Source organism: Cavenderia fasciculata (genome assembly GCF_000203815.1).
Source record: "Cavenderia fasciculata unplaced genomic scaffold Scf_Dfasci-G-b-285a01.f1-5, whole genome shotgun sequence".
Lineage (NCBI taxonomy): Eukaryota > Evosea > Eumycetozoa > Acytosteliales > Cavenderiaceae > Cavenderia > Cavenderia fasciculata.
In genome coordinates, this window is record NW_004457708.1 from 706,870 (window position 1) to 734,844 (window position 27,975).

General features: G+C 33.7%; 11 protein-coding genes across 11 annotated transcripts; 6 read left to right on the plus strand and 5 right to left on the minus strand.

Annotated features, from left to right (window-relative positions):
* Positions 1 to 252: 252 nt before the first annotated feature.
* On the plus strand, positions 253 to 2,395 carry DFA_03968 (uncharacterized protein; the record flags this gene model as incomplete). Its single annotated transcript, XM_004366321.1, has 3 exons — positions 253 to 854; positions 930 to 1,124; positions 1,231 to 2,395. The coding sequence occupies 3 exons, from the start codon at positions 253 to 255 to the stop codon at positions 2,393 to 2,395; spliced, it is 1,962 nt and encodes a 653-aa protein (XP_004366378.1).
* Positions 2,396 to 2,572: 177 nt separating this feature from the next.
* Positions 2,573 to 3,050, minus strand: DFA_03969 (uncharacterized protein; the record flags this gene model as incomplete). The annotated part of the gene is made up of 2 exons (XM_004366322.1): positions 2,573 to 2,791; positions 3,036 to 3,050. 2 exons carry the CDS (start codon positions 3,048 to 3,050, stop codon positions 2,573 to 2,575), a joined length of 234 nt encoding a protein of 77 aa, XP_004366379.1.
* A 129-nt stretch (positions 3,051 to 3,179) lies between these two features.
* Positions 3,180 to 5,035, plus strand: DFA_03970 (uncharacterized protein; the record flags this gene model as incomplete). The annotated part of the gene is made up of 5 exons (XM_004366323.1): positions 3,180 to 3,310; positions 3,395 to 3,460; positions 3,539 to 3,804; positions 3,902 to 4,387; positions 4,476 to 5,035. 5 exons carry the CDS (start codon positions 3,180 to 3,182, stop codon positions 5,033 to 5,035), a joined length of 1,509 nt encoding a protein of 502 aa, XP_004366380.1.
* Positions 5,036 to 6,063: 1,028 nt separating this feature from the next.
* Positions 6,064 to 8,491, minus strand: odc (group IV decarboxylase; the record flags this gene model as incomplete). The annotated part of the gene is made up of 5 exons (XM_004366324.1): positions 6,064 to 6,939; positions 7,028 to 7,191; positions 7,264 to 7,478; positions 7,944 to 8,139; positions 8,476 to 8,491. 5 exons carry the CDS (start codon positions 8,489 to 8,491, stop codon positions 6,064 to 6,066), a joined length of 1,467 nt encoding a protein of 488 aa, XP_004366381.1.
* Positions 8,492 to 8,608: 117 nt separating this feature from the next.
* Positions 8,609 to 10,282, minus strand: DFA_03972 (NAD+ kinase family protein; the record flags this gene model as incomplete). Its single annotated transcript, XM_004366325.1, has 4 exons — positions 8,609 to 8,833; positions 8,928 to 9,098; positions 9,199 to 9,425; positions 9,526 to 10,282. The coding sequence occupies 4 exons, from the start codon at positions 10,280 to 10,282 to the stop codon at positions 8,609 to 8,611; spliced, it is 1,380 nt and encodes a 459-aa protein (XP_004366382.1).
* Positions 10,283 to 10,541: 259 nt separating this feature from the next.
* Positions 10,542 to 11,957, minus strand: DFA_03973 (DnaJ-like protein; the record flags this gene model as incomplete). The annotated part of the gene is made up of 3 exons (XM_004366326.1): positions 10,542 to 11,314; positions 11,390 to 11,450; positions 11,556 to 11,957. 3 exons carry the CDS (start codon positions 11,955 to 11,957, stop codon positions 10,542 to 10,544), a joined length of 1,236 nt encoding a protein of 411 aa, XP_004366383.1.
* Positions 11,958 to 12,511: 554 nt separating this feature from the next.
* DFA_03974 (Selenocysteine-specific elongation factor) lies at positions 12,512 to 14,718 on the plus strand (the record flags this gene model as incomplete). The annotated part of the gene is made up of 6 exons (XM_004366327.1): positions 12,512 to 12,976; positions 13,092 to 13,136; positions 13,234 to 13,801; positions 13,903 to 14,364; positions 14,575 to 14,659; positions 14,706 to 14,718. The coding sequence occupies 6 exons, from the start codon at positions 12,512 to 12,514 to the stop codon at positions 14,716 to 14,718; spliced, it is 1,638 nt and encodes a 545-aa protein (XP_004366384.1).
* A 124-nt stretch (positions 14,719 to 14,842) lies between these two features.
* hpd (4-hydroxyphenylpyruvate dioxygenase) lies at positions 14,843 to 19,274 on the plus strand (the record flags this gene model as incomplete). The annotated part of the gene is made up of 9 exons (XM_004366328.1): positions 14,843 to 14,936; positions 14,980 to 15,134; positions 15,202 to 15,273; positions 15,374 to 15,466; positions 15,592 to 15,687; positions 16,792 to 17,613; positions 17,688 to 17,983; positions 19,143 to 19,164; positions 19,263 to 19,274. 9 exons carry the CDS (start codon positions 14,843 to 14,845, stop codon positions 19,272 to 19,274), a joined length of 1,662 nt encoding a protein of 553 aa, XP_004366385.1.
* A 396-nt stretch (positions 19,275 to 19,670) lies between these two features.
* On the plus strand, positions 19,671 to 21,972 carry DFA_03976 (phosphatidylinositol 3-kinase 2; the record flags this gene model as incomplete). Its single annotated transcript, XM_004366329.1, has 3 exons — positions 19,671 to 20,801; positions 20,896 to 21,282; positions 21,361 to 21,972. The coding sequence occupies 3 exons, from the start codon at positions 19,671 to 19,673 to the stop codon at positions 21,970 to 21,972; spliced, it is 2,130 nt and encodes a 709-aa protein (XP_004366386.1).
* Positions 21,973 to 22,823: 851 nt separating this feature from the next.
* DFA_03977 (GNS1/SUR4 family protein) lies at positions 22,824 to 24,127 on the plus strand (the record flags this gene model as incomplete). Its single annotated transcript, XM_004366330.1, has 4 exons — positions 22,824 to 22,826; positions 22,993 to 23,349; positions 23,425 to 23,565; positions 23,651 to 24,127. The coding sequence occupies 4 exons, from the start codon at positions 22,824 to 22,826 to the stop codon at positions 24,125 to 24,127; spliced, it is 978 nt and encodes a 325-aa protein (XP_004366387.1).
* Positions 24,128 to 24,829: 702 nt separating this feature from the next.
* Positions 24,830 to 25,414, minus strand: DFA_03978 (uncharacterized protein; the record flags this gene model as incomplete). Its single annotated transcript, XM_004366331.1, has 1 exon — positions 24,830 to 25,414. One exon carries the CDS (start codon positions 25,412 to 25,414, stop codon positions 24,830 to 24,832), a length of 585 nt encoding a protein of 194 aa, XP_004366388.1.
* Positions 25,415 to 27,975: the final 2,561 nt, after the last annotated feature.

Genomic DNA, 27,975 nt, shown 5'->3' on the forward strand with positions numbered 1-27,975 from the left:
AACTTTAAATCATTTTAGTTTTAAAGATCTTAATCTACCTTGTATAATGTAGATGTATATAAAATAAAATAAAATATAATAATCAATACAATTACCCTACCCTGAAATCGATATTTTCATTAATTATTCTATTTATTTGTTTTTTTGATACTTTCATTCTATCTCTATGTTTAGTAGTGGTCTACTATTATTATTATTATTATTTTTGAAGTGATAAAGAAAAGAGAATAGGATCGGATAGGATAGTATAGGATGTCTTTATTGAATAAAGGTCAATTAGATATAGGTACTATTCAATTTGTATTGAATCATACTGATAGTCCTACCATTACAACAACTTCACCAACTGTATCTTCATCTCCATCACCTCAAAGACAGCAACAACAACAACAACCATCACACCAACAACAACAACAACAACAAAGATGGGATAGTCAAAGTGATCAAGAAGAAGAAGAACAAGAAGAACAAGAAAATGAAGAAGAAGAAGGAGAAGACAAAGATGATTATGAAAGCGCAGATGATAATGATCAAGACGATAATGATGATAACCAAGACAATGAAGATTGGAATAATAGAGGAAGAAAGCATAATCGTAGTCGTAGTAGTAGTAAGGAACCAACAAAAATGCAGATAGATCAAGAAACAACAATGTCATCACCATCACCAACTACATCTAATCTTTCATGGTTGGATCAATTGTCAATATGCGTATCATCTGATGGTAATCTAATGGTATTGGGTGGAGGTGGATCAGGTGGCATCGGAACAGGTCTAGCTATAGTCTTGCAAAAGAGACCAAATGATGAAAGTTGGAGAACCTCTATAACACTAGATCATCAATCTCAAGTCATGTATGTCACTCACATATATAAAGGAAGTGAAATTAAGTTAACTTTGACTCTATCTAACCCCTTACTTTATATTAGAGAAAAGATAACACAAATTGTAATTGTACCATTATTTGTAAATCAATTGGATTTTGTCATTGCAATTGGATATACATCTGGTTATTTACGAATATTTTCTCCACATGGAAATTTATTACTATCTCAATTATTTCATAGATTACCTGTACAAAAAATTAAGATTAAAACGACTCCTATATTATCATTAAATTCAGAGTAACTATATTCTATATATAAATAGAGAGATATATATATATATATATATATATTTATATTAATCATATTTATTAATATTTGTTTTGTTTTGCGTTTACTACTATAGAAAATTAATAACACAAGAATTATCAATATTATACCCAAATAATATAGTTGCTAGTATGTCTGGTATATCACTATCAACTGTTTTACAAGTTTGTTATTCTCAAATATTAAGAGGTGATTCTACGACACAGGCTCAAGCAAACCTTGACTTTAAGAAATGGAGTTTGGGTTCGATTGAAAAGACAAGAGACATTGTATTTTGTGGACCGTTTTTAGGGTCACCGTTCCGTGCACTTCCATATGGAACCACTGAGAACAGTATAGTTAGATTGGTGGCTGTTGGAAAGGATCCAATCGTATCGTTTTATTATCCGTCCGATGACGGTGGTACGTCATTCTCGGTGGCTGTAGCATTGGTTTCTAGTGTTGCTGCAAAGTTGACCAACGCAGTCTACTCTTTTGCAAAGAATTGGTGGGGTGGTGGAGGACAACAACAACAACAACAACAACAGTCTCAACAGCAACAACAGTCTCAACAACAACAAGACCAAAAGATTGAAAACCCATTACCACTTTCTATTCGTTGGTCTATTATGGACGAAAAGAGAGAGTTGCAAAGTATTATACTGGATCCATCTGGAAGATATGCTGCCACTACAGATAACCTCGGCAGAGTGTTATTGATCGATGTCATCAATAGTGTAATTATAAAGGTTTGGAAGGGGTATAGAGATTGTCAATGTGCCTGGATACAGTCTATCAACAATAACAATAACAATAACAACAATAATAATAATGAACAATCTGATCAAGAATCAATGGATCAAGAGTCATTGGATACTCAAACGTTGGAGGATTTGGTACCACCAAAATTATTAAGATCGGCAGCTAGCAAGAGACAGATTACCTATCACACCTATCTGGCAATATATATTGGAAGAAGAGGATATTTGGAGGTATGGGAAATGAAACATAAAAAGCGAGTTTTATTCCAAAAGGTTGGTCTTGGTTGTAGATTGGTAACTTCTTTTGTTCCTTCTTCTTTGAAATTAAAGTCTTCCTCTACTACTACTACCACCACCACTGCTCAACAACAACAACATCAATCACCCAATTTTAATAGAGCAATTCCATCACACCTTCTTTCAACAATTGATAATTTCCAATCACATTGTTTTTTAATCAATTCTTTAGGGAATGTACATGAAATTATTATTAATAAATAAAAATAAATAACAATATTATTTTTACAAATTCAATAAGAGGTAGTAACTATATCTAATTGACTATAACAACTATAATACCTTTTAACAATTAATGAATAGCGTTCGAAAAAGATATTAATTTTTTTTGTTGAAGTGCCTTGCTGGACAAAAAGTCTACAGTGTAATGATTCGAACGAATTAAAATGATTTAACATTCAAAAGATAAATATGATTCATCATGATGTCTCTATATAATAGACTGATTGCATTGTTACTGATCGTATTTCTAAACATTATCATCAGTATTGTCCATTCTGCAGATCCCCTTCCTCCTCTAACAATCAATGCTGATGAAGGTAAAGATAGATAGATATAGATAGTTAGATAGATAGATAGATAGATATCAACTCTCATTCTCTTATTAATAATAATTGTTGTTTATATATATATATATACATATATTTATATTTACCTCGAATATATATATATATAGGTCCATCACTAACGTTTCTAATCAAACAATATGGATTGAATTGGATATTTGTTGATAATGTTTTATCAAATTACACTGACAACCAAACAATTGCTGTTAATGGATCGTTGACTTCAATGTACGTATTATTAAATGAATGTATCAGTTGATATACTTATATATTCATACACCATCATTTTTCATATCTAAAGAATTATTGGCCCGATATCGAAAAAACAAGCATTTATATACTCTGGTTTGCCCGACAAGTTGTCACACGGGTCACTCTATTTCCCAAACTTGACCACTCTACGAATTGATTCTGTTCTTTGTATGGATGGCAGTATCAACATTCTTGAAATGGTCAGGAATCTATCAAACCTAGTTACACTAAGTCTTTACATGCCTCCATTACCATATATTCCCGATGATTTCCCATTCACTCTAACTAAACTAGATACTTTGTATGTTTTTATAAATCAATATATTATTATTATTATTATTAGTATTATTATTAACTCAACACACATTGAATTAATATTATTTAGAGTATTGCCAGCTCAAATTTTTCCAAAGAATTTAAATTCTATATATTATACAAATTTACACATATTGTATGTAATGACATCCATAGACAATTGTCCAACAACTCACAAATATATAATAATAATATATATGTATTTATTTTTTAGAATAATGGATAATTATAAAGAGAGTTTTCCAGATGGAATAGGAGAAGATCTAAATCTTATATTTTTTTCGACTCGTTCCTACTCTGGGAGATTTTATGATCGTTTACCAGACTCCTTGTGTAATAGTCCTTCATTGCTTCTAGAACCTTTGCCAGCCTGGGTAGATGATATGAATTATATGGCCCAATGTTTTAGTTGCTATCGTGGCCAGTTTGCTACTTTATGGTTCCCACCCCAAACTTTTGGGGGATACGATGATCCTTGTGGTATGTGTCAACCCTACCCTATCCCCACATACATACATACATATACATGAATACCTAGCTATAGATCTGTATTAATACATATTATTTAAATTTATAGATTCAAAGGTAACATCACTTTATTATAGGAACCAGAGTAATCTGATTGATATTATTGGAAATAATCTATTATTTGGTTATGGTGGAGAGACTGTTAATGGAAAGACGAGATTCAAGATACCCAACAAAATTGTAGAATACAATAAAACCAATATTTGGTCGATCGAGGATCAAGTGATATTGGGTGTGAGTAATAAGTACACCGTCTCTATTCCAGTAACATTTACTCGAATCAATCTTGGTAGTTTAATATCCATCAATCAACAACCATTTGGTATCAACCTCACAGTACAACTCAACTATAATAGAAATATTGATCACACTGTCTCTTTAAATGGTGTGGTTTGCAAGAAAAGTGATACTATTTATATCAATGATAAATTGACTTGTTCTTTTCGACTTGCCATTACATCATTATCAACTAATTTAATTTTAACTATTTTAAATGTTAGAAATAGTGAAATGTATCATTACAATTTTAAAAGACGTATGTTGTTAACTAAATAACAATAATAACATTTAAAATTTTCATTATTAATTAATTAATTTCGATATCATATATTTTTTTATTTTAGAATTCCCTATCCTTTATAATAATTATACAATAATTATTAATCAAAATGATGATGATTTAAAATTAATAGATTATAAATTGGAATTGATTGGTGAATTTGGAATGATTAATCCAAAAACAGTAACAACAACAATGTCATTGGTAATGATTAATGCAACTAATTGTATCATTTCCTATATCAACTCAACTTACTTGGAATGTACTGTTCCATTGGATACAAATAATTTTAGAGGTATAGATGAGGAATACCTTGATATTTATATATCGATTGATGGTCATTCATTGACATCTTATGATTCCATTTATGTAAAATACAATCATAGTACATCTGGATCTTCATCCTCCTCCTCCTCATCTTCCTCTTCATCCTTTTCATCCACTTCAAATGATATTGGTAATGGCGATTATCAATCAAACATTAAATATTATATTATTGCTGGTGTTTTGGGTGGCGCATTACTAACAGTCGCTCCTGCTTTATTACTCTTGCATTTCAAGAAAAAACAACGGATCAAATCTCGTGTCCAATTCAATACACAACTTGGATTAAAGAAAATATAAATATAAATCAATTAAAATGTTGGCAATAATGACAAAGTGTAAACGATAGTAAAGTTAAAATGGCAAAGCGTAAAATTAAATTGGCAAATATATAGATTAGATGTTAATAATATAATATAATTATATAGCTATTTTCTAAAATATAATAAATAGACAAACAAACAAACAACAAGTTATAGTTTATATTAATTTGATTTTATTTAATAAACACCCAGGAACAGTTACATCAAGAAAGAGATAGATTTCTTCCATTGATTTCTGTGTGTGCGACCAGTTGTGCATTGGAATTGGTTCTGGGTTGGCTAGCCAATTGGCGGTCTGCCTCTAACCCAGCCCGTTCTTGTTCTAACTAGTCCTGGGTTCAAGCCAATCGATGTTCCTTTTCTAAAATACCACCTGTTGAACCTGAGCCACTTTATATTAATGTGTTAGTAAAATGGAAAAGATGTCTTGGGTAATATAGAAGAAATAGTTACTATTTAATTGTGTCTTTTTGTACAGGAGCCAGCTTCACTGTTGGCTGAGGTGGATCTTTTGAGATATCAGGTCGTCTTTGTAGTTGATGTTCGATTGTTTTGTAATAATAAAATCAATATTATATAAATAAATAATGATCCTTTAAAAGCCAAGGATACTTTCCCCTTGATTCAAAAAATTAATATTAATAATTAATTAAAAAAATGATTTGAATTGAGTTAGCATCACACCATGCATGATGGGTTGTGGTGATAGGTTGACTTCGATGACTTGATGGCAGGCAAATATTTAATAGTATTTGACATCCCCTCTCCATCATTCATCTAGTTGTCCTAATAAAAATGTCATAATACAATGATTTGGGAAAAGAATGAATAAATTGAGTTTATTCTCTAAAAAAAAATTAAAAGAGATTATTATTTATTATTTTTTTAATTTTGATTTAAATGTGTATATATGTTTTGGATCAAAGATAAAAATATTTTGAAAAAAAAGCCGGCGTAATTATGATTGGATTGGATATCTACTCTACTCTCTACTACGAGTTTTGTTTAGAGATCAGAAGTATCAATTTCAGAGCAGTAATAGTAGATTGGAGGTGGGACGAAACCGTTAAAGGAAGAGGCAGAAGCCATGGTGTAGGCACCCATGTCCTTAAAGTACAACCAGTCGCCAATCTTGAGTTCTGGGATCTGGGTGTCACGGGCAATAACGTCGATCGAGTCACAGGTTGGGCCAAAGAGGGTGCATGGGGTTGGTTGCTTGTGCGATGGCTTGAGGAGACATGGGGTTGGCTTGGCGTGGTCAAATTGGATGTTGTTGAACGAGCCATAGACACCGTCAGCCAAGTAGTAGTTGTATTGACGCAAGTTGTTGCTGGTACGACGTGGGTGTTGACGGTTGTCCTCTTGTTTGATGATACGCTTAGAGATGACAGTGACGGCGAGGACGTGGCTCATGGCGGCAAAGTAACGGCCTGGCTCGGCGATGATACGGACGTCTGGGGCAAACAACTCCTTGGTCTTGTTACGGATGGCGTCGGTGAACTTGCCAAACATGACGTCGTCAGAGCCGGTGAAACCACCACCAATGTCGACGAGGTTGAGGGTCATGCCGTGGGTCTTGGCCATGTCAAACACGCTCTTGACCATCTCGAGGGCTGCGTCATAGGCCGAGGCGTCAAAACAACCACTACCAACGTGGAAGCTGACACCGACAACCTTGAGGTTCATCTCCTTGGCCATCTCTAACAAATCAGAGCAATCGTCAATGTGCACACCAAACTTGGTTCCGAATCTCATCAATGACTTGCTGTCATCTGGTGCAATTCTCAACACCAACTCTGCCTCTGGGAAAAACTTTTCAATCTTTTCCAATTCACTTACATTATCAAATGTCATCATCTTTACATTGTGAAGTCTGGCAAACTAAATAAATAAAAATAAACAAACATAATGAATTAATTATATGTATGTTTCAAAAAAAAAAAAAGAGAGAAAGAAAAGAGAAACAAACCTTTAAAGCAGAGATTTGCTTGCATGGATTGGCATAAATGATACGAGATGGATCGACACCGAGATTCAAAACGGTTTCAATTTCGTTTCTGCTAGCACAATCAAAGCTGGTTCCCAAAGCTTCGAGTACCTTTAATACACCTTGAGTTGGGTTACACTTGACGGCTATGGGAAATAGGAAATAAAAAAAGGTTAATGACGATCAAGTTATAACTAAATAGATATAAATTAACATACCATAGTATGGAGTAACATGTGGTAAATGTTTGATCCACTTTTGGTATTGCTTGATAATGGTGGCAATATCGGCAACAAAGAAGGCATCTCTTTCACTCTTGTCAAGGAGTGAAGTGAGGAGTTCTTCAAGAGTAACATTAGAGCTCCATTCCTTTACATCCAAATCCTTCTTGACTTGTGCAAGCTTTTCGAGCTTGGAAGAAGTTCTTGCAACTCTATTTTTTTTTTTGATAGAAATAATAGTATAGTTTTTTTTTGATAGAATAATAATAATAATAATGATAGAGTTGGTAACCAGAATTAATTCATTTATGAGAGAGTAAACGAATTAAATAATGAATAATCAACCAATGAAATGTAATGGGGAAGAGTAATGTAATATAATGTATGGTGGTAGAGAATTGTAATACATTAATATTAATATGAATGCACTTCCTTTTTTTCAACCATTATAATGTCTTGATTGTTGTTGTTGTTGTTGTGTTGAGATATATCGACGACGACAACTAGTTTGCAAAAGCAGTAGCAACAGCAGACAGTCTTTATCTTCAGATGACGAGCAGTTCACCTGATTGACCATGGTGCCATTGCTTTGCAATGAACGAATGATGAAGTCGTGAAGAGAAGATTGTTGTTCTTGAATAGGGTTTGTTATGTTATGTTATGTTAGATGATCATACTCTGACTTTTGCTTCTTGTGTGAATCGTCGGAACCGTTGGTTTGTTGTTGATCAACAACATCGGTAGTAGCGTCGGTGGTTTCGTCTGCGCTTCTCTTGGTTGACATTGTTATTATTATTGTATTTGTTATATTAGAATAATATGAGGTAAGGGAAGAAGTAAAGAAGTAAGTAATACCGCTTGCTTTATACAAAACTACAAAAAAAACAATGCATCGCTCTTCATCCCCTACGAGAGTCGGGGGTGACGTTCAAAAAAATTAAAATTTAATTTATTTTTTTTGTTGTTCTTCTTGCTTCTTCTCCCCTTCGCTTTTTCCCTCGTTTTCTGGTGTCGGGACCCAGACCGACAGAATCGTCTCATCGGGGACCAGGATTCAAAAAAAATTAAATTAAATAAATGAATTTAATTGGATAAATATACGATACATACAAAATATAAAATAAAAAAAAGATATCCCCACCCACCACAAGATAATAAAGATAGTTATAGAAATATATATATAAATATTCTATAAAGTATTATACATACACCAGTGTAGATACATAATTTGAATATAATACTATATTATTCGAACGAGTAAATCTTGTTGTTGGAAACTAACTTTACCCAGACATTTGTTGCAATCTCTGTTTTATTGTAAGTAAAGTTCAATTGATTCAATTTAATTTGCAGAGGTTGTATGAACGGTTTGATTCCAAAAACTAGAACGTTCACTCATTTCAATTAACTTTCCATTACCATGAACCCAGTCTGTTGTTTCATTGGTCTTGTTAATTGTCAACAAGGGAAAGAATGATTTTCGAATGATAATATGTTCACCCTGTTCCATCTTGATTGATCGAGTACCATCAAATGTAGTTGTAAATGATTTTCCTTTTTGTGATATCTAAAATATATAGAAAGAGAGAGAGAGAGAGAGAGAGGAAGGGATGAATGTTATAGAAATCACCTAGGTAGGGTATATTTTTGAAAACACTTACATTTAATTTTAAAATTGAATCATCTGGTAATAAAGCAGGTTTGGATGATAAGGAACTAGGTGCAATGGGGGTAATTACTATACAATTTATACAAGGATGAACCATTGGTCCTCCACAAGACAATGAATATGCTGTTGATCCAGTTGCTGTTGCAACAATCAATCCATCTCCCTAAAAATAATATAAAATAAAAAGAAGATGATATTAGAATATATTATAAGTCTAATAACTCAATATTTATCTATCTATCTATCTATCTATTTACACATACAACTATATCAGTCAACATATGACCATTGATTGTACAATTAATGACCATTGAATGAGGATTTGAACCACGATGAATAGTTACTTCATTCAATACTTGGAATGTTTTACCGGCTTGGGTCGTTCCAAGATGTTGTTTGTGATAAACATCACAAATCAATCTCATTCTATTTGTACATAAGAAATCACCTTTCATTACATTTGTCAATGCCTCTTGGTAATCTTCAACATCTATACAAAATAAATTAGAATTAAATGAATGAAATTGGGAATTAGCTTTCAATAAATATTAATTAATTATATATAGGATGATTTTGGATTGGATACAAACTAAATGGCATTAAAAATCCAAGAGTACCCAAATGAAAAGATATGATTGGAGGAACATCTTCTTTAAATAATGATGAAACGTGTAATAGGGTACCATCACCACCGAGTGTGATGACAAAGTCGACAATGTTTCCAAGTATGTGACTCTCTTCTTCAGTGTAGGTTTCAATATGTGATGTCTCCATTTGGCTGTGTACATTGGGTTCGACGAGAACACGGAGATTGAGTGTCGTCGTCATCCACTGTGCAATGGTTGTCAACCATTGAGTTGTTCGTTTATCCTTGTGTTTTTTGACAATCAATACAGTCTTTGGTGTCTCTTCCCATCGGAATCGTGTTCTACTTCCACCTTGATCTTGTTGTTGTTGATTCAATTGAGAACTATGTGGATTATTATTCTCTCTTAATACTTTATATTTTGATCTAATTATTGATGATAAATTTGATGTCGATGTAGTTGTAGTTGAAGCAGTGGTCAAAGTTGAAGAAGTAGTTGATACTTTTCTACCTCCATTACTTTTCATCTTTGTATCTTGTTTTGGTAACATCAATGTTGATGATGATGTCGATGATGATGAAGAAGAAGAAGAACAATAACAATACTTTTCAATCTTTCTATCATTATTATTACTATTACTATTTGATGATGATGTCATGTTATAACCAAAACCACTACCACTATTGTAGGTTGAAGAAAGAGTAGCAGTACCATTCATCAACAAAGATGATGAACATTTATTTACAACTCTTCTCAACATCTCTCTCTCTCTCTCTCTCTTTCTCTATCTATCTTTCTTTGACTATCCTTCTTTTTATTTGTTTACTACTTGACACTTTTTTTAAAAGTAATGAAAATGAACTACTCAATTTCAAACCAAGCAATGAAATTCAATGATTTTTGTAAAAATCAAATCAATATTTAATTAAATATATTTATAATTATAATTCTTAATGATTAATGGTAAATACTAGTATAATAATACAATTTGATGTGAGTACTATTTATTATTTATTTTATTATTGTCGCGATATAATATTTTCTTTTACTAATTGATCACAATGTTCAAATAGTCCAGCTCTTTTATATCTATGATACTCTTCTTTAAATTGCATGCCATAAAATGTGTTTTGATAGGATTCGTATAGATATTTCTTCCTGCATACCTGTTGCATGTTTGATATCCATTGGCCGCGCACCTCTTCCTCGAGCTTGTCGAGCGCGATACCCTTTTCACGAAGGTGGTCTACAAACCGGTTGTCGCGGACATAGTATTCGGCCATTACATTTGGTGTCACTTTAAAAGCACGTTCAACTGGAAACGTTGATGTACGCGACAAACTATACAGGGCCGGAGTGCCACCACCTCCTCCAAAAAAAGACAATAATATATATAATAATGGAATGATTAACATTAAGAGTGAAAAGATGGATGATTCTCCTTGTTGTTGTCCGCCACCGCCTGCTCCAGCAGCGGCTGCCTGTCCACCACCACGACGATGCATGGTTCTTGGTGCTCCTCCAAACCCAGTTGAATAATATTGATAACTGACGCCTCCAGGGCCACGATGTCTTACGCCACCCGCTCTTGTTGGAATGCCAAAGAACATGTTGAATATATCCTCTGGTGATATCTCTTCTTCATCGAAAAAGCCATTACCACCCCCTCCTCCACCTCTTTGGAATCCACCCGCTGGTCTCATTCCAAACCCTCCCGATGGTTCATCACCATGTAAATCGTAAGTTCTTCTCTTTGAAGAATCACTTAATGTTGAAAATGCCTGACTTAATCCTAGAAACAAATAAAATAGAAATATTAATATTACCAAGGTAATAAATCATACATATGTATGTTTTGTGGACATACTTTTAAATGCTTCATCTGCCCCAGGAGCATGGTTTTTATCAGGATGCATTTGTAATGCCAACTATATTTCAATGAATGATCAACAAAGATATACATATTAGTTTATAAACTATACTATACTATTGATATTGTACTGTATACGATACAGTATGTTATATTAATTTACCTTTCTATATGCTTTTTTAATATCAGTTTCTACAGCAGTTTTTTGAATATCCAATACTTCATAATGTGTCTTGCATCTTTTGATTCTTTGGATCGCTTCAACTTGTTCTTTTGTATATTTAAATTTAGTTTCGGGTGGAGGTGCAGATGACGATGATGAAGAGGATGGTGATGATGATGATGAAGGAGATTGAGATGGAGTATTGCTTTTAGGTGTTGAAGATGAACTTGTCGTTTCCTCTGTCTTTGAAGTATAAATCGTTATCAGATCTTTGGCACGATCCGTTGGGTACAAGCTCAACGACTTATTGAGAAACTTGATGGCTCCTTCCTTATTCCCATCCTTCATCTTTCCAATTGCTATTTCTATACATCTTAATGCTTCATCTTTGTTTCCTTCCATGATACTCTTATAGTAAGTAAAGTACTATGTTATGTAAATATATATAAATATTTCTATGAAACGAATACTACTACAAATAATAAGTATACTATTACTAATCGTATGTAAGTTGTTGCTAATGTGTATAGTATAGAACAAAAGAATTCTATACGGTCAAACAAACTAACAAACCAAACAAACAGATAGATGAAGAGGTAACCCCAAAAATGAACAGAGTAAAAAAAGAAAGGAAAATTAATTCACTAAATTCGGTAGCCAGCTGACTCACCCTTTCTTTGGGACACGACATACCTAATTAATTTATCCAACTATTTTATTCGTCTATTCTAACGTATTATCCCAAGTCAACGATCAGTCACGTCTGCTGTTGTTGATGTTGTTGTTGTTCGATGATCTATTCTATGTGTCACTATAGCAGTATTCGTCAAGGAGGTGATGTTCACTTTTAATTGTTTTGCCTTGTTTGTTTATTATTTGCTTGTTTGTTTGTTGGGTCGATCGATTCAATACGATTTAAAATTTTGATTGTATTTAAAAGAAGTGACACACATAAGATGGAGAACAAAGGTAATAGTGAAAGTACTACTACCACTACTACTACTACTTCAACTGCTCCTTCTACAGAGTCAATAGGAGTAGCCAAAGATGGTTGTAATAGTAGTAGAATACTTAATATCAATGTTGGTATAATGGGACATGTAGATAGTGGAAAGACAAGTCTTGCAAAGGTGCTGAGTACAAGTCTATCAACTGCAGCTTTGGACAAGAGTCCTGCAAGTCAAGAAAGAGGTATTACTTTGGATTTGGGATTCTCATCATTCAACGTCGATGTTGCCAGTCATCCATTACTCTCTCAACGATCAGAGATTGCCAATCACTATGATCGTGTTCAATTTACACTTGTCGATTGTCCAGGACACGCTTCTCTTATACGTACTATCATTGGTGGTTCACAAATCATTGATATGATGTTTCTAGTCATAGATATTAACAAAGGTATTCAAACTCAAACTGCCGAAGTATGTATACATAAATCATATGATATCACACAAATGACTAACAAACAACCAACTATACTAGTGTATAGTAATAGGTGAAATAACATGTAAAAAGGGTATTATAATATTAAACAAGATAGATCAAATTCCACAAGAATCAAGACAATCTAAAATTGATACTGTAATTATTATTATTATTATTATTTATTGTCTATCCTGTAAGGTTAACATTTATTAACATAACATACCATTTGTTGTTTGTTTGTTTTGTTGTTTAGATGTCAACTAAACTACGTAAAGTATTGGAAAAGACATGTTTTAGTCAATCGCCAATGGTTTCAGTATCTGCTAATCCAGGTGTAGTTTCAGAAGAGGCTAATGTAAATAATAATCAACAACAACAACAACAACAACCATTGCAACCATCACAACCAATTGGATTAAATCAAATGATTGATGAATTATGTAAATTTATAGAAATACCAAAGAGAGATGACCAAGGTACATTCCTATTTGAATTTGATCATTGTTTTCAGATAAAGGGACAAGGATCGGTATTGACGGGAACCGTATTAAAAGGATCGATTGAAATCAATCAAACCGTTCAAATACCACAACTCAACTTGGAGAAAAAGATAAAGTCGATGCAAATGTTCCACAAACCCGTTAAAAAGGTGGTGCAAGGTGACCGTGCTGGTATCTGTGTTACACAATTAGACTCTAAATTATTGGAAAGAGGGTTATTATGTACCCCTAAAACAGTACCATTATTAAACGGTGCAATCATTTCAATTGAAAAGGTTAGATTCTATAAAAACCTTGTTAAAACAAATTCTCATTTCCATGGTAACTATCATCATAATATATTACTATTATTATTATTATTATTTATTATTATTATTATTATTTATTATTATTGACACACAAAATTTTGTTTTAAAAAATAGTAACTATTGGTCATACAACAACAACAGCAATTGTTACATTTTTTGGAAATAAAATATTGGATCAATCAACACCAACAACAAAAGAAGAGACTGGAAGTATACATCAATTTAATGAAAAAATAGAATATAGTTTTATGGAATATTTAGAACCAACTAGTTTGGAGTATCCAGTTGGATCACAATTTGCATTGATTAAATTTGATCATCCTGTATTGTGTCCGTTGGAAAGTGTCATTATTGGATCAAAGTTGGATGTTGCATTGGATACGTCGGGATGTCGTATTGCATTCCATGGCAGTTTGTTGCAAGGTATTGATGCATCGAATCGACAGATTCTCCATGACACGCTACGTATATTCAAGACAAAGGTCAAAGAAGGTGCAGTGGAGCGTGTTCACAGTGAAGACACTTTAATTGGAAAGAACCTTTTCTCCAAACAAACAGATCTCTCTTCATTTATTGGTATGAAGGTGGTATTTGAAAATGGCACCGTTGGAGTGATAGACTCTTCGTTTGGAAAAACAGGTAAAATTAGAATTCTAATTTTACCTGGTACCCTACCTCCTCAAACAGACATTAAACAATTCACTCCTGGATTGACTTTTAAACTAACGCTAAAGAGATCAATCTTTTATGACAAAAATAAAAAGTAGTTATCTTTAAAGATTGTAGGTAACTATTTATTTGGTATTCTTTTAGTTTCCCTCTCTCCTTTAGATTATTATCTTAATCTTCTTTTAAAAAGGGTAGATAAAAAGTAAGGAAAATTCAAAAATGGAATAAATAAATTTTTGTTTTTTTAGAACCTTTTTGTGAACAGCAGAGAGAGTGGTGATGATCAACATGACTCGCAAACTCTACTACTCTCTATTAAAACAAATCTATATTTAAATAGAATAGAATATTTAATCAATAAGAAAGAAAAAAGAGATAAATAGAGATGTCAGCTACTGAAATTGGTCAACAATTTGTTCAACACTATTATAATTGTTTCGACAATGATAAGAAACAATTACAATCATTATACGATGTAGGTTAGGTTTTGAATATTCATAAATATCCTATTATCAAATATAGTTGGTGACGATGATAATGGTTGTGATGACGACAACGATTACAATGATAATATAGATTCTATTGTTGATGTGATAGTTGACATTGCATATGACAACGATAACGAATGGGCTACATTACTACAAACATCCAACCAAACCAACCCAACCAATAACTATGTACTAACAGGTTCTCTTTCTCTCATCTTCTTCTCTCTCTCTCCTCCTCTCTTGTACTGATCATTAGGCAAACGAATCACATCTTACATATGAAAAGAACTCCTTCAAGGGACAAGCAAAGATTATGGAATTTTTTGGAGTAAATATACAAACAATATCGATAATATCATCTTGCTGATCGATCTGGATCACAACGTTCCTACCTATTAACCATATGCACATCTTTTCATAAATAATAGAATCTCAATATGCAAGTTAAGCGTCAGATCACCTCATTTGATTGTCAACCAACTCCAAATGGAGTCCTCGTCCTTGTAACTGGTAATATGTCTGTAAGTAGTTAGTAGTAGTATTAGACAACACTGATTCTTTGGTTCATATGATAATGACGACGATGTGACGACGATGGTGATGATGATGACTAACCTTTAATTATTTATTATTTATAATTACCAAGATTGATGGAAATCCACCACTTAAATTCACTCAAGTTTTCAACTTGTACAAGACAGCCGCCAGCTATATCTTATTAAACGATTTCTTCCGTTTGAATGTAGAATAAAAATATTAATTTAATTTCATTAATCTCCTCCCTTGGTCACAACAACAACAACAACAACAACAACAACAACAGGTTTAAAGTTTAGAACTTTTATTTGTAAATACGCATACACATTGGTTGTAATAATAATAATAATGAAACGAAACGAAACGAATCTATCTAGATGATATTTGTTTGAACTAAAAATAAGTGGGTGTCTAATTAATTTAACCAATCATTGTTTATTACTACCAACCCACAAAGATATAGATTTAATTTTATCTCTTAAAACAAACAACAATTAATACTATTACTATTAATATATCTCTCTGGTTCTTTGGATTAAACAACCACCAAACCAACAACACTACTACTACTACTACTAATCAGATGAATTACCACTTGGGATTTGTCAGAGTCGGCATTGTCAAAGATATTTACTCGAGTGTAGATCACTTTCCATAAAAGGCAACCGAACTTCTAGAATGGTCACAAAACGCCAAAATTGTGCTGTTGTAAATTTCGCAAATTGTACGCTTTGATTTTATTTATTTTTTTATTTTTTATTTTCTTTCACCTGATTTTTCCTCTTCCGCGGTGGTTGTCTCTCTACCCAATTTGAGTTGCTCTTGTCATTTCATTCTTGCATTCTTGTTTTTTAGTTTTGACTATATATTTATATATATTATACATACTAGTAACAACTTCAACAACTTCAACAACAACAACAACAAACATCACATTATATATATATAATAAATAAATATTAAAATGGTAGGCATCAACTGATCGTTAAAACATTAGGGTAACAGGTAGTAGAGAAACAATATCAAAAAAAAAAAAAAAAACAAATAATAATAATAATAATCATAACTACAACAATAACAACAAAAATGATGAGGAAGGGGAATAATACTTATTCTTACTATATGATGAACACTTCAACAACAACAACAACGAAAACAACGAAAGAAAATATCAATCTAGATTGATTTTTTTTTTTTGTATTTCAACAACTATATATATATACTATAATAATAATAATTAGATAAAATTTGTTTTTTAAAAGATCAGTATTAATTCCTTGTTTTTGATTTTGTATTTAATAATTTACAGGAAAGCTCATTAGGACAATATTTCGGATTTGATCATGTTACTTTTTGGGTTGGCAATGCTTTGCAAGCTGCTCAATGGTACTGTGCTCGTTTCGGTTTTGAAAATGTTGCCTATAGAGGTTTAGAAACTGGAGACCGTGAATACGTAACCCATGTCATCAAGTTGAACGACATCTTTATGGCCTTTGTCTCGCCATTGACCACCGACAACACTGAGTTTGGTAAACACATGCAATTGCACGGTGATGGTGTTAAGGACGTTGCCTTCCAAGTCGATGACGTCGCTGCCATCTACAAGGCTGCCGTCGCTGCTGGAGCCAAGTCTATTCGTGAACCATACGAAACCAAGGACGAAAATGGAAATGTCACCATTGCCACCATCATGTCGCCATACGGAGACACCACCCACTCTTTTGTTGACCGTCGTAACTACAAGGGTGCCTTCTTGCCAGGTTACTCTGCCAAGGTCTTTGTCGACCCACTCTCCAAGATCACCACATCTGCTGGTCTCTTGCACATTGACCACGTCGTCTCTAACCACGCCGACCAAATGATGACTCCAGTTGTCGAATGGTACGAAAAGGTACTCAAGTTCCACCGTTTCTGGTCTGTTGATGACAAGACCATTCACACTGAATACTCCTCCCTCCGTTCCATCGTAGTCACCGATCAAAACGAAAAGGTCAAGCTCCCAATCAACGAACCTGCCAACGGCAAGAAGAAGTCCCAAATCCAAGAATACGTTGATTTCTACGCTGGTGGTGGTGTTCAACATATTGCCTTGAGAACCAATGATATTATTCAATCTGTTTCAATTATGAAGGTAAATATATAGCATAATAGTATTTACAAAATGTTTAAACAAATGTAACTAATATTTAATTTATTTATTTTTAGCAACGTGGTGTTCAATTCTTGAGCGTCCCAGCATCTTATTATGTTTCATTACGTGAAAAATTGGCTCATGCTCCAATCACTGTAAAGGAAGACTTGGACAAGTTGGAAGCCTTGCACATCCTCATCGATTACGATGACAAGGGTTATCTCCTCCAAATCTTCACCAAGAACGTCGAAGACAGACCAACCGTCTTCTTTGAAGTCATCCAACGTAACGGTCACGAAGGTTTCGGTGCTGGTAATTTCCGTGCTCTCTTTGAGGCTATCGAAAGAGAACAAGAAAAGCGTGGAAACTTGTAAATACAAGAAGAAAACTCAAACTCAACACTACTACTTTTACAACTACAACAAAATCTCAAGTAATAATGTCAACAAACTTTTAAAACAAATAATAGATATAACAAACTTTTTTTTTCTTTTTAATAAAACTATAATTCCCTAATTGGATAAAAAAGAGATATACAAGAGTATTTACAATCTACTCTTTGATCTCTTTTTTTTTTCCTCTTTTAAAAAATCAAATCAAACTATGAATAATTTAGGTTCGAATATGTAAATTGAACATGATTTATGTGTGTGTGGTTGATTGATCATCAATTGTACCCATTAGTTTGAATAAATCATGATGATGATGGGTTCTAAATAAAATTACCATTCTATTCTTTCGTATGGATGATAAAAAAAAAGAGAATATTGTAAAAAGGTATCAATCTATTCCATCATCATCGATCAACAATAATACATGGTAATGGACCGCATCATTGGAAAAATGGGAATCAACCACAATAATAAATTACCATCTTTTATTGCAAATAATTGGGGGTGTAGAATATTTGAATTAAAAAGGATGTGTATTATGAAAGTGCCATACAATATTCTGATTGCACACTTTCCAAATACGATGTTTAATAGTGATAATCGATGATCTGCAATGTCATTCAAATTTATTCCACAAACCACTAGAGGAAAAAACAGAACTTGTTGAAATGTGGTTGTATAAAACAGGGGGATAGTCATCATCCTGGTATTGGCAGTTGGTTACAATTGTCAATCAACTTGATTGACTGTTTTTACATCACCCACATGTGGTAAATATAGTATTATTACTCTTGTCAATCGACATGTCTCCTCTCATGTCCAACATTGGTGTGTTTAGTGGTTGTGGTTGTTTAAATATATATATATATATGATGTTGGGAGAGTTATGATATTACTTGATAAAAATCTCCCTTTTATTGATGAATTACAACAATTAATTGGAGGAGGATGAGTAACGACGCAACGCAAGATGGAATAGAGACATGGACTAGGATTTAGATGGTAAAAACAAATAATGTACATTATGTATTGATTTATTTGTTTGTTTAATCCATCAATAGTCTTTTGATCATTCAAATCTTCTAATATTTGATACCCACTCTCTATCATTCACAAATTCATTATTATTAATTATAGTACTACCTCAGAGTCTAGTACTGTATATTATATACATTACTATTTTTTTTTCTATCCAATCAACTAAATTAAATCAATCAATCCATTCACATTAAATTCAATATATTAATTTATAATCAGACAACATTATAAAATCACTTTTGTCAAGGGACAGTCAGATAGACAAACAAACAGACAGGCAGACAAACAATTAGATTGATAGTAGTAGTATGTTGTTATTGTGCTTCTGTTAATCAAAAAGAATTATTATTATTATTATTATTATTATAATCCTTCCACAAATAATTAAATCACTCTTCTCATTTTTATTACCCTCTATCCACTTGCCATTTTCCTTTCATTTTGAAATCAATATTATTATTATTATTTATACCTATTTGTTCTTATTTTCCCTCAAAATCTAAAAGATAATTTAGAATCATTTAAAAATAGAGAAATATTAGTTAGTTTTATTTTTAATCCAACCTTGGATATTATTCCAAATCAAATTACAAAGGTTCTAGCTCCTTTTTTTTCTTTCACACCAAAATGGCAATATTCAATAGCAGCCGAAATAATATTAGATATAGAGTCAGATTAAATTTACTATTTATTATATACATTGTCTTGTTGTTGATGATAACATCTGGCAATAATGTATACAACAAAGAGATAGGAGGCAGTCCAAATAATTTTTATGTTCATGGGGAAGAAATTCCAGTGGGCGCAGAAGACAGAATCAATTCAAATACACCTCCACAACTTCCCAAGGTAAATACACCTATATCAACTGTAGTTCCAGGAACAACAGGAGGTAAAAATCCACCTCTACCTTCAACTTCAGGCACTACAAAAAATCAATCATCCTCTACTACTGGTAGTATTCCAATTCCAACTACAACAACATCATCATCATCAACAACCACTGGAGAACCAAACACTCCTGCAGTAAATTCAACTCCTGCCACCACCACAACTTCTTCCTCAACTACTACTACTGGAATACCAAATCAATCTACAACTACTACATCACAACCACAACCAATACCATTACCATCACAAAAAGTGGTTACACCCCCACAAACGACAACAAGCCAAGCTTTGAACGAAATAAAGCAATCAACTGCACAATCGACAACAATCTCCAAATCAACAACATTTTACTATCCGTCGACCACCACGGGAGGTCAACTTGGAAACACGGCCGTCAGCACAACTGGATTCAACCAGCAATCAAGTACCGGCTATAGTACCACTTATAGAGGTACAACCACGTCAATCATTCCGACTCCACCAAAAATCGAACAAAGTCAGGTTGTCAGTGCCAACATCTCGTGTAAAGGTGTTTTTTGTCCAAATGGTGCCTGTGTTTCGTCGCTTGCCAAATGTCTATTACAGTCAAATGGTATTATTTCAAGATGTCCAATGGCCACTCCTATTAGATGTCCTGATGGTACATGCAGTCATCTACTTACTCTATGTCTAAAACCCAGTGTAAAATGTGATGAAATGTGTCCAAATGGACAATGTGGTCCATGTCCAGAATATGATGGGTGCCCAGTCGCCTCTCCCATTCAATGTCCAAATGGTATTTGCGTCGCCAATGAAGATGATTGTGACCAATGTCTAGATGGTTCATTAAAATGTTTTGATGGTTCTTGTTCTTCTCCTTGTCCATTGGTATGTAAAAGAAGTAAAATACACAATAATTTTAAAAAATACTAATACTAATACTATTATTATTATTTGTTATTCTTTTCTTTTTTGTTTTTAGCCACCATTTTTCTATAAACCAATCAATGTTTTGACAATATTAAAAGATATTACCAAAATACTTCAAGTTCCTGTTAGTACCTATAATGATCCATTAAATGTATCAACTGACCTTCGTAAGATTCTTGATGTATTTATCGAACCAAATACGTTTTCCATCAATACCAGTTTTGCCATCAATGCAGTGTCCGATAGTTATGTTTCCAAGATTGAAAGTACATTTGAAAATTCTTCTGAACCTTCTGGATCTTCTTCACAGACTGCTCTCCATTTACTATCTCCAGTATATAACATCACTGCCACCTCTTCCAATGGTACTGCTCAAACTAAATTTGATAAAAAGGTTAGATTAGATTTTGATTTAATTACCTCTTTAAATGAATCAGTTGTATGTATATATAAAAAATAGATAAATAGATAAAAGTACTTTAAATATTAATATTTTAATATTCCTTTTTCAATTTAGATTATGAATAATGTTTGTTTAGGATTTATCAATGTATTGACAAACAAATGGGAATGTATTCCAAATTCAATTCAAGGTATTCAAGACAATAAGATTGTGACCTATACTGACCATTTCACATCATTTGCATTGTTGCTTCAATATCGTGACGATTCCTCTTTTAATACTGGAGGTGATACAACTTCTTATGTACCTATTGGTACTAGTGGTGGTTCTGCAACATCGTCATCGTCGTCGGGCAAGACTTCTGATCCCAACAGTATATTCCCAAACAAAAACAAACCAAAGTTATCTCCATTGGCCATTGGTTTGATTGTAGGGTGTACAGTTGCCTGTCTTGTCATTGTGTTGGCTGGTGTAGTATACCACTATTCAGGTAAACACAATGGTCTTCGAAACTGGATCGTTGCAAGTAGACTCATCAGCACCAAGAGCCGTCTCCCAGTTCCATCAAGATCATCAAACTCTTTGACTGCGTCCACTTCGTCGTCATCGAGCAGTTGTTCAACGTCTCCCACTTGTTCACCACCACATAAAACACTCTCCCACAAGGACCTTGGATTGCACGATGAAGAAGTTGAAGAGGTTCCTCCTGTCAATGGTAGAGTCTAAAACCTAACAAAAAACAAAATAGACATTAGCATCTTATCAATTAATTACACATCGCTACAAACCTACCTTCTTTTTTTTTGTATAAAGATATCCCCCTAACCCTAACCCTACCCAAACACATCCTAACCTCCCTCCAATAAACCAACTTATCCTATTTATTAATTATTAAAACATGCACAAGTATACAAATAGACTATGTATGCTATTATTATCTCTATTATCTCTTTGTAACGATGTGAGAGTGAGAGCGCGGTTTTCCGATGGTATGGGTTGATGCAAAGATAGATATTGAGTTGTGGGCTCACGATTAGTTGGGTTTGAAGCGGGATGGGTTTGATCAACAGTATCCGTCGTCGTTGAAATATCGCATAAGAGTGTTGATTGGTTTTGTTTGATCGATGGCATCAACCATTCCTTAAATAATCATGATCGTATCAAATCTCTCCTCTCTTCAAAGTGACGATCAGCCTTGTCGCGGGTTAGGTTTTTTTTTATCCGTTTTGTTGGTGTGCAAGGTGGCAACTCTGACTTTGGTCCTCTTCCCTCTGATTGGTTTGAAGTCGCACATCAGCAAGCTTAGTTTGTTCTTTGTCTTTCAACCCTCTCCTCATTGGTGTAACATTATTTGTTTTGTATTATTATTCATATTCGATTGTCATCATCATACCTTTTTTGTTTGTTGTTTTTTTAGATTTTGCCGAAGCTTAATCATCAATCATCGCTCAACTCGGGTTCAAACTTTGTATCATAATCATTGTCACTATTCTATTCTCTCCTCTCATTATTATTATTATTATCTTTTTCTGTACTTTATAAATACACAGATATATTAGTAGAGTAACCAAATAGAAATGGTAAGTCGTAGTGGGTGATCTTATCAGAGATCTGACATCACACACACACACACAAACACCACAATGTCATATGACACTTTTGTGGATACGATATTTGTTGATATTTATATTTTTCTAACACTTGGCTCATTTTTACTTTACTACTTTTGCGTACTTTTGATTTTAGGATATCATATCACAATTATTCCCATTGGAATACTACAAGAGTTTATTACCATTGGAATACAACTCTTTTGAAAGTTTTGTAAAGGTTGATTTCTCGAAATGGGATTGGAGTCAATTGATCCCATCTGAAAACTTCAAGTACGAAGAAGGTGTTACTCCCTTTTCAAACAAGAACTTTATCTTTATGGCCATCATCTCTTACCTTTTAACTGTTTACACCATCAAAGCTGCCATGAGTAACTCCAAGTTAAAGGGGTTCTCATTGGGCTATGTCAGTGCTATCCATAACCTCATTCTTTGTGGATGGTCACTTGTCATGGTACTTGGTGTTGCATATGATGCTTATTTAATTGCTACTGTAAGTTATTAATAATAATTAATAATAATAATAATATTTGTATTAATTTAATTTTTATTTATTATTTATTTCTAGACTACATCACATGGAATTAATTGTATCTTTTGTTCACCAAAATCAAATCCATTCTCTGGTAGAATCTTCTATTGGCATTATTTATACTTTATCAGTAAATTCTATGAATTTTTAGATACTATTATCATTGTTTTGAAAAAGGTAAATATATACTTCAACATACAATAATAATTTAAATTGTATATTATTTTATTAATCATTACATTTTCTTTTCCATTATTTTTAGAAACCACTTATCTTTTTACATATCTGGCATCATTCTATTGTAGTATTGATTGTTTGGACTTGGTTACCAGAAGGTATTGCCTATGGTAATGTTGGATTGTTTGCCAATACACTTGTCCATGTTTTCATGTATTATTACTACTTTAGAACCTCTCTTAACCCAAGTATTCGTATCTGGTGGAAGTCATATCTCACCTCTGGTCAATTGTTCCAATTCACCATGTCCTTTATTCTCGCCATTCCATTCCTCGTCCAAGATATCTCGTACGACAAGGAGACTGGTATCGTCGGTCACTCTTGTGTTGGATGGGGTGGTTTCTCATTCACCATGATGAACAACTTGTTCTTCCTCATCCTCTTTATGAACTTTTACATCAAGACTTATCTCACTGGTGGTGCCAACAAAAAGGGTAATACCAGAGGTAACACTATTAGATCATCATCATCACCAAGTACCAGCAACAAAAAAGTTCAATAAAAATTTGTAAAATTATTAATCCAAGAGAAAGTCATAAAGATATATAATATTATTATATATCTATTTGTTTGGTTTTTTTGAATGTAAATACATTTATATAAAAAATTATAACTAATTTATTATTTATTAAGATGAAAGTGGTTGTGTTGTGTAGAGAGATGGAAATAAAACGTTCTTTGTGCGTTTTAGGTCACTCTTCTTTACAAACAATTATTATAATCTAATTATACAAAAACCCAATGCATGTAAACAAATATATTTGATTTAAATATACTCTGTTTAAACATTATTGACATTGAGAATTATTAATGTGGAATTAATTGAATCTTCTTGTTGTTTTGTTGTTGTTGTTGTAAAAACTAGTTTGTACGGGCTAGTTTTTGTAGATCTCTGTTTGGTTGATTAATTATTATTTGGTTATTTAATTTAGGCGTGATTCATTATTGTTGTCAATTAATTACATTAATTTAATATTATTTTCTATTAATATTATTATAAAAATATTGGTGGTGGTGGGGAATACTTATACTTATATAATCTCTATCTCGATTATTATTTTGACTATTTAAACATTATTATTATTGATTATTATTAATTATTAATTATTAATTATTATTATTTGGTTGCGTTGATGATGATGATATTTTATAAATATATATATCTTATTTTCGAATTCCATATTATTATTATTATTTGATTGATTTAGTATGTACAGTTTAAAATTAAATTTTGTTGCTGTAGTTTGGTTAGACCAACAGCTGCAACATTGGCAGGAGAGTTTGAACCAGATGATGGGGTTGGAGAAGATGATACATTGCCATTGGTGATTGGGGAGGTCGATCCACCACCGGCCTTTAACAATTCAGATGGAACTTTGAGTGAACTATTGTTTGAAAAGAAGGTTGGAGAGGTGAATTTAACGTCGACACTTGAAGCGTTTAGGTTGGAGCTGCTGTTACGGTCGTTGACGAATGGGTTTGGAAGCGTGTTGATCTTGACTTCTCTGGGGGTGGGGAGTCGTTCGGCAGCGGCTGAGGTGTCGCCTAAAAAGGTGATGGGCGATGATGTCTTGAGTGGGCTAAACGAGGAGGAGTTGGTCGTGGCAATGGGGGTCGAGTTGCACGAGTTGTTTCTCCATGAAAATGGGATAGCTGGGATGGGAGGGGACGACTTAAAGGAGGACGAGAGATTGGGGGATGAGGAGGGACTGGTCGATGAGACTGGGACACTGTCGAGTCCGGCGGGTGCCTGTTGTGGGGCCTGTTGGTTGCAGGCGAGGTTAGACATGTTGTGGAGTGGAGTTTGTTGGGGGACGTATTGCTGGGGTTGGTAGTGTGAACGATCGGACAACTGTCCACTCGATAATGTGAGGTTGGTCGAGAAGTTGGTCAGGCTAAAGTAGTTGCCGCTGGTCATCATGGGCGACGATCCAATGATCGAAGGACTGGTGGTTATGGTTGGATTGTTGGTACGGGGTGTGCGACACTTGGGTGACGGCGTCTCGCCGCTATAAATCATGGGCGAGTATTTGAGCATGATGAGCTCCTCTTCGGTGGGCAGCTCGTCGGCCTTTCTCTTGCGGCTGTCAATGTCCTCCTCGAAGGCCTGGTTCAAAGCGGCCTGACTCATCGACATGGCGGTTGGCGTGGTGGGCACGCGACGCTTGGGGAAGTTTCTGTACAATGGATCCTCTCTAGGTGACTTGGAGGGACGTGGCGAGAGACTAGACTCGGGTGTATTGTAGCTGAAATCCGACTCTTCGTCAATGATACCATTCTCCTTTTCGGGAGGGAAACTCCATGGGTTGAGTGGCTGGATGAGACGCCAGTGGCCGTTGCAGCCCATAGCATCCCACCCAGACTCAAAGTGACGGCAATGTGAGAGTGAGTCTTGCACTTGCTTTCTCCAACGGTCCGACTTGGCAGTGTTGATCGAGAGCAAGTCCCAGTGGTTGTCGACGTAGGTGTATATATCTTTCTTGAGGTTAAAGTATTTCTTGTCGGGGTGCAACACTGACAAGCAGTATAGAGCGACACGGAGCTTGAGCGTCCATGTAGCGCGACGCTTCTGCAGACAGCTTGGCGTGCCGTTGGTGCACAACATGCATCCGTCGTATTCAAATGGTGCAGATGGTTGTCCTCTACTGCTGCTTGGTGAGCATGGTAATGATGTAGATTGTGGTGACCTGTTGATATTGGTCAAATTGACTGTTGGAATTACAATTGATAAATCTTTCATTTTTTCAAAAAATTATTTAATATTGTTATGTATGCGGTTGGTTTGGTTGGTATGGAATTAGTCGACTATATATAGTTGTTTGGAATGAGTATAATATTACAAGTTGGGGTTTGTTGGATTAAATTAATTAAGAAGAATCTAATTTAGAAAAACAAGGGTGTCCATTAGTTATTTTTGAAAATCCAATGATGTGTAAAGATTTTTTAGCCTATGATTATTATTATTATTATATAGAAATAATCATTTAAAAATAAATGTAATATAATATATACCTCTCTCTAAAAATATAATAGTAAACTAACTAATATATTATTTTGATTGATTGATTGAATTGAAATTGAATTGGGTGATATTAATTAAAATATATGGTTAAATAAATCTCGCAACGAAATATATAAATATATATATATATATATATATATATATTATATGTTTAAATATTATATTATATTATATATAAATAAATAAATATGTGTATAGCTAGCTAGTACTGTACTGGATATTGGATAAAAAAAAACGATAATATTAGTTAATTATATGTTTGTGTATAAATATTATATAATAATTCGAATTATTCTATTCTATGTATAAACAACAACAACAAAGGATAACAAAAATAGGACGATTATGATGATGGAGTGAGTGAGGGGGTGGTCGATATGTCAAAAATACATTACATTACTTATTACTGCTGCTGCAGAAGCACGATATACTGATAAAGAGATAACAAAACAAATGAATGAATGAATGAATGAATGAATAAAAGAAAGAAGGAGAAACTAAAAAAAAAGTAGGTAGGGGAACGCGCGCGTGTATAAATAAATGATCAGCAGCCTGATGTGATGCATGTCATAAGCACTGATAGTCGTGCAATATTACTGTGTGAGTGGGGGGTGGGGGATGGTTGTTAAATTAGACTTGACCGATTTCAAAATAAATATACTGTTTTTCACTAAAATAGTGATGGTGTGAATGGATGGAAGAATGAAGGGATGGAAAAAGTAGTGTATGCATCCATTTAATTTAATTGATAAAGTGTCTCGGTAAATTAATTACATCAGCCACCCCTCCCACCCCACTTTTTTTTTTTTGGTCGATCACTGCTCTATCATCATAATGATGGTTGGGTGGTAGTGAGTGAGTTGGAGGAGTGGGAATAATAATAATAATGAAAAAAACAAATTCGAATTAAGTGTCACCCCTATACTTTGCCTATGCCTACCCCACCTACAACTTTTCACTTCTCTTCTCTTCTCTCTCTGTGTGCAAACACACGTATGTACGATATGAATAATAATGGTTTCCAACAAAAAAAAAAAAAGAAAGAGTGAAAGAAGAAAGAAAGGAGGAAATAAAAATAGTCTCGCAAGATGGTTTTTGGAATGATAGATGTATGAAAGAGAGAGCGACAGTAGCTTACTGTTGTCTGATAGAAACACCACTGCACTAAATTACCTAAATGAGAGTTCTCGAGAATATAATAAATAATGGCGATGATGATGATGATGATGGTGATGCAGTGAAGTGAAGTGATGATTGGAAAAATTAAATCGACGATTGTCGTGGTGGTTGTTTTGTTGGTTGGTTGGTAAGTAGGTTGGTTGGTTGGT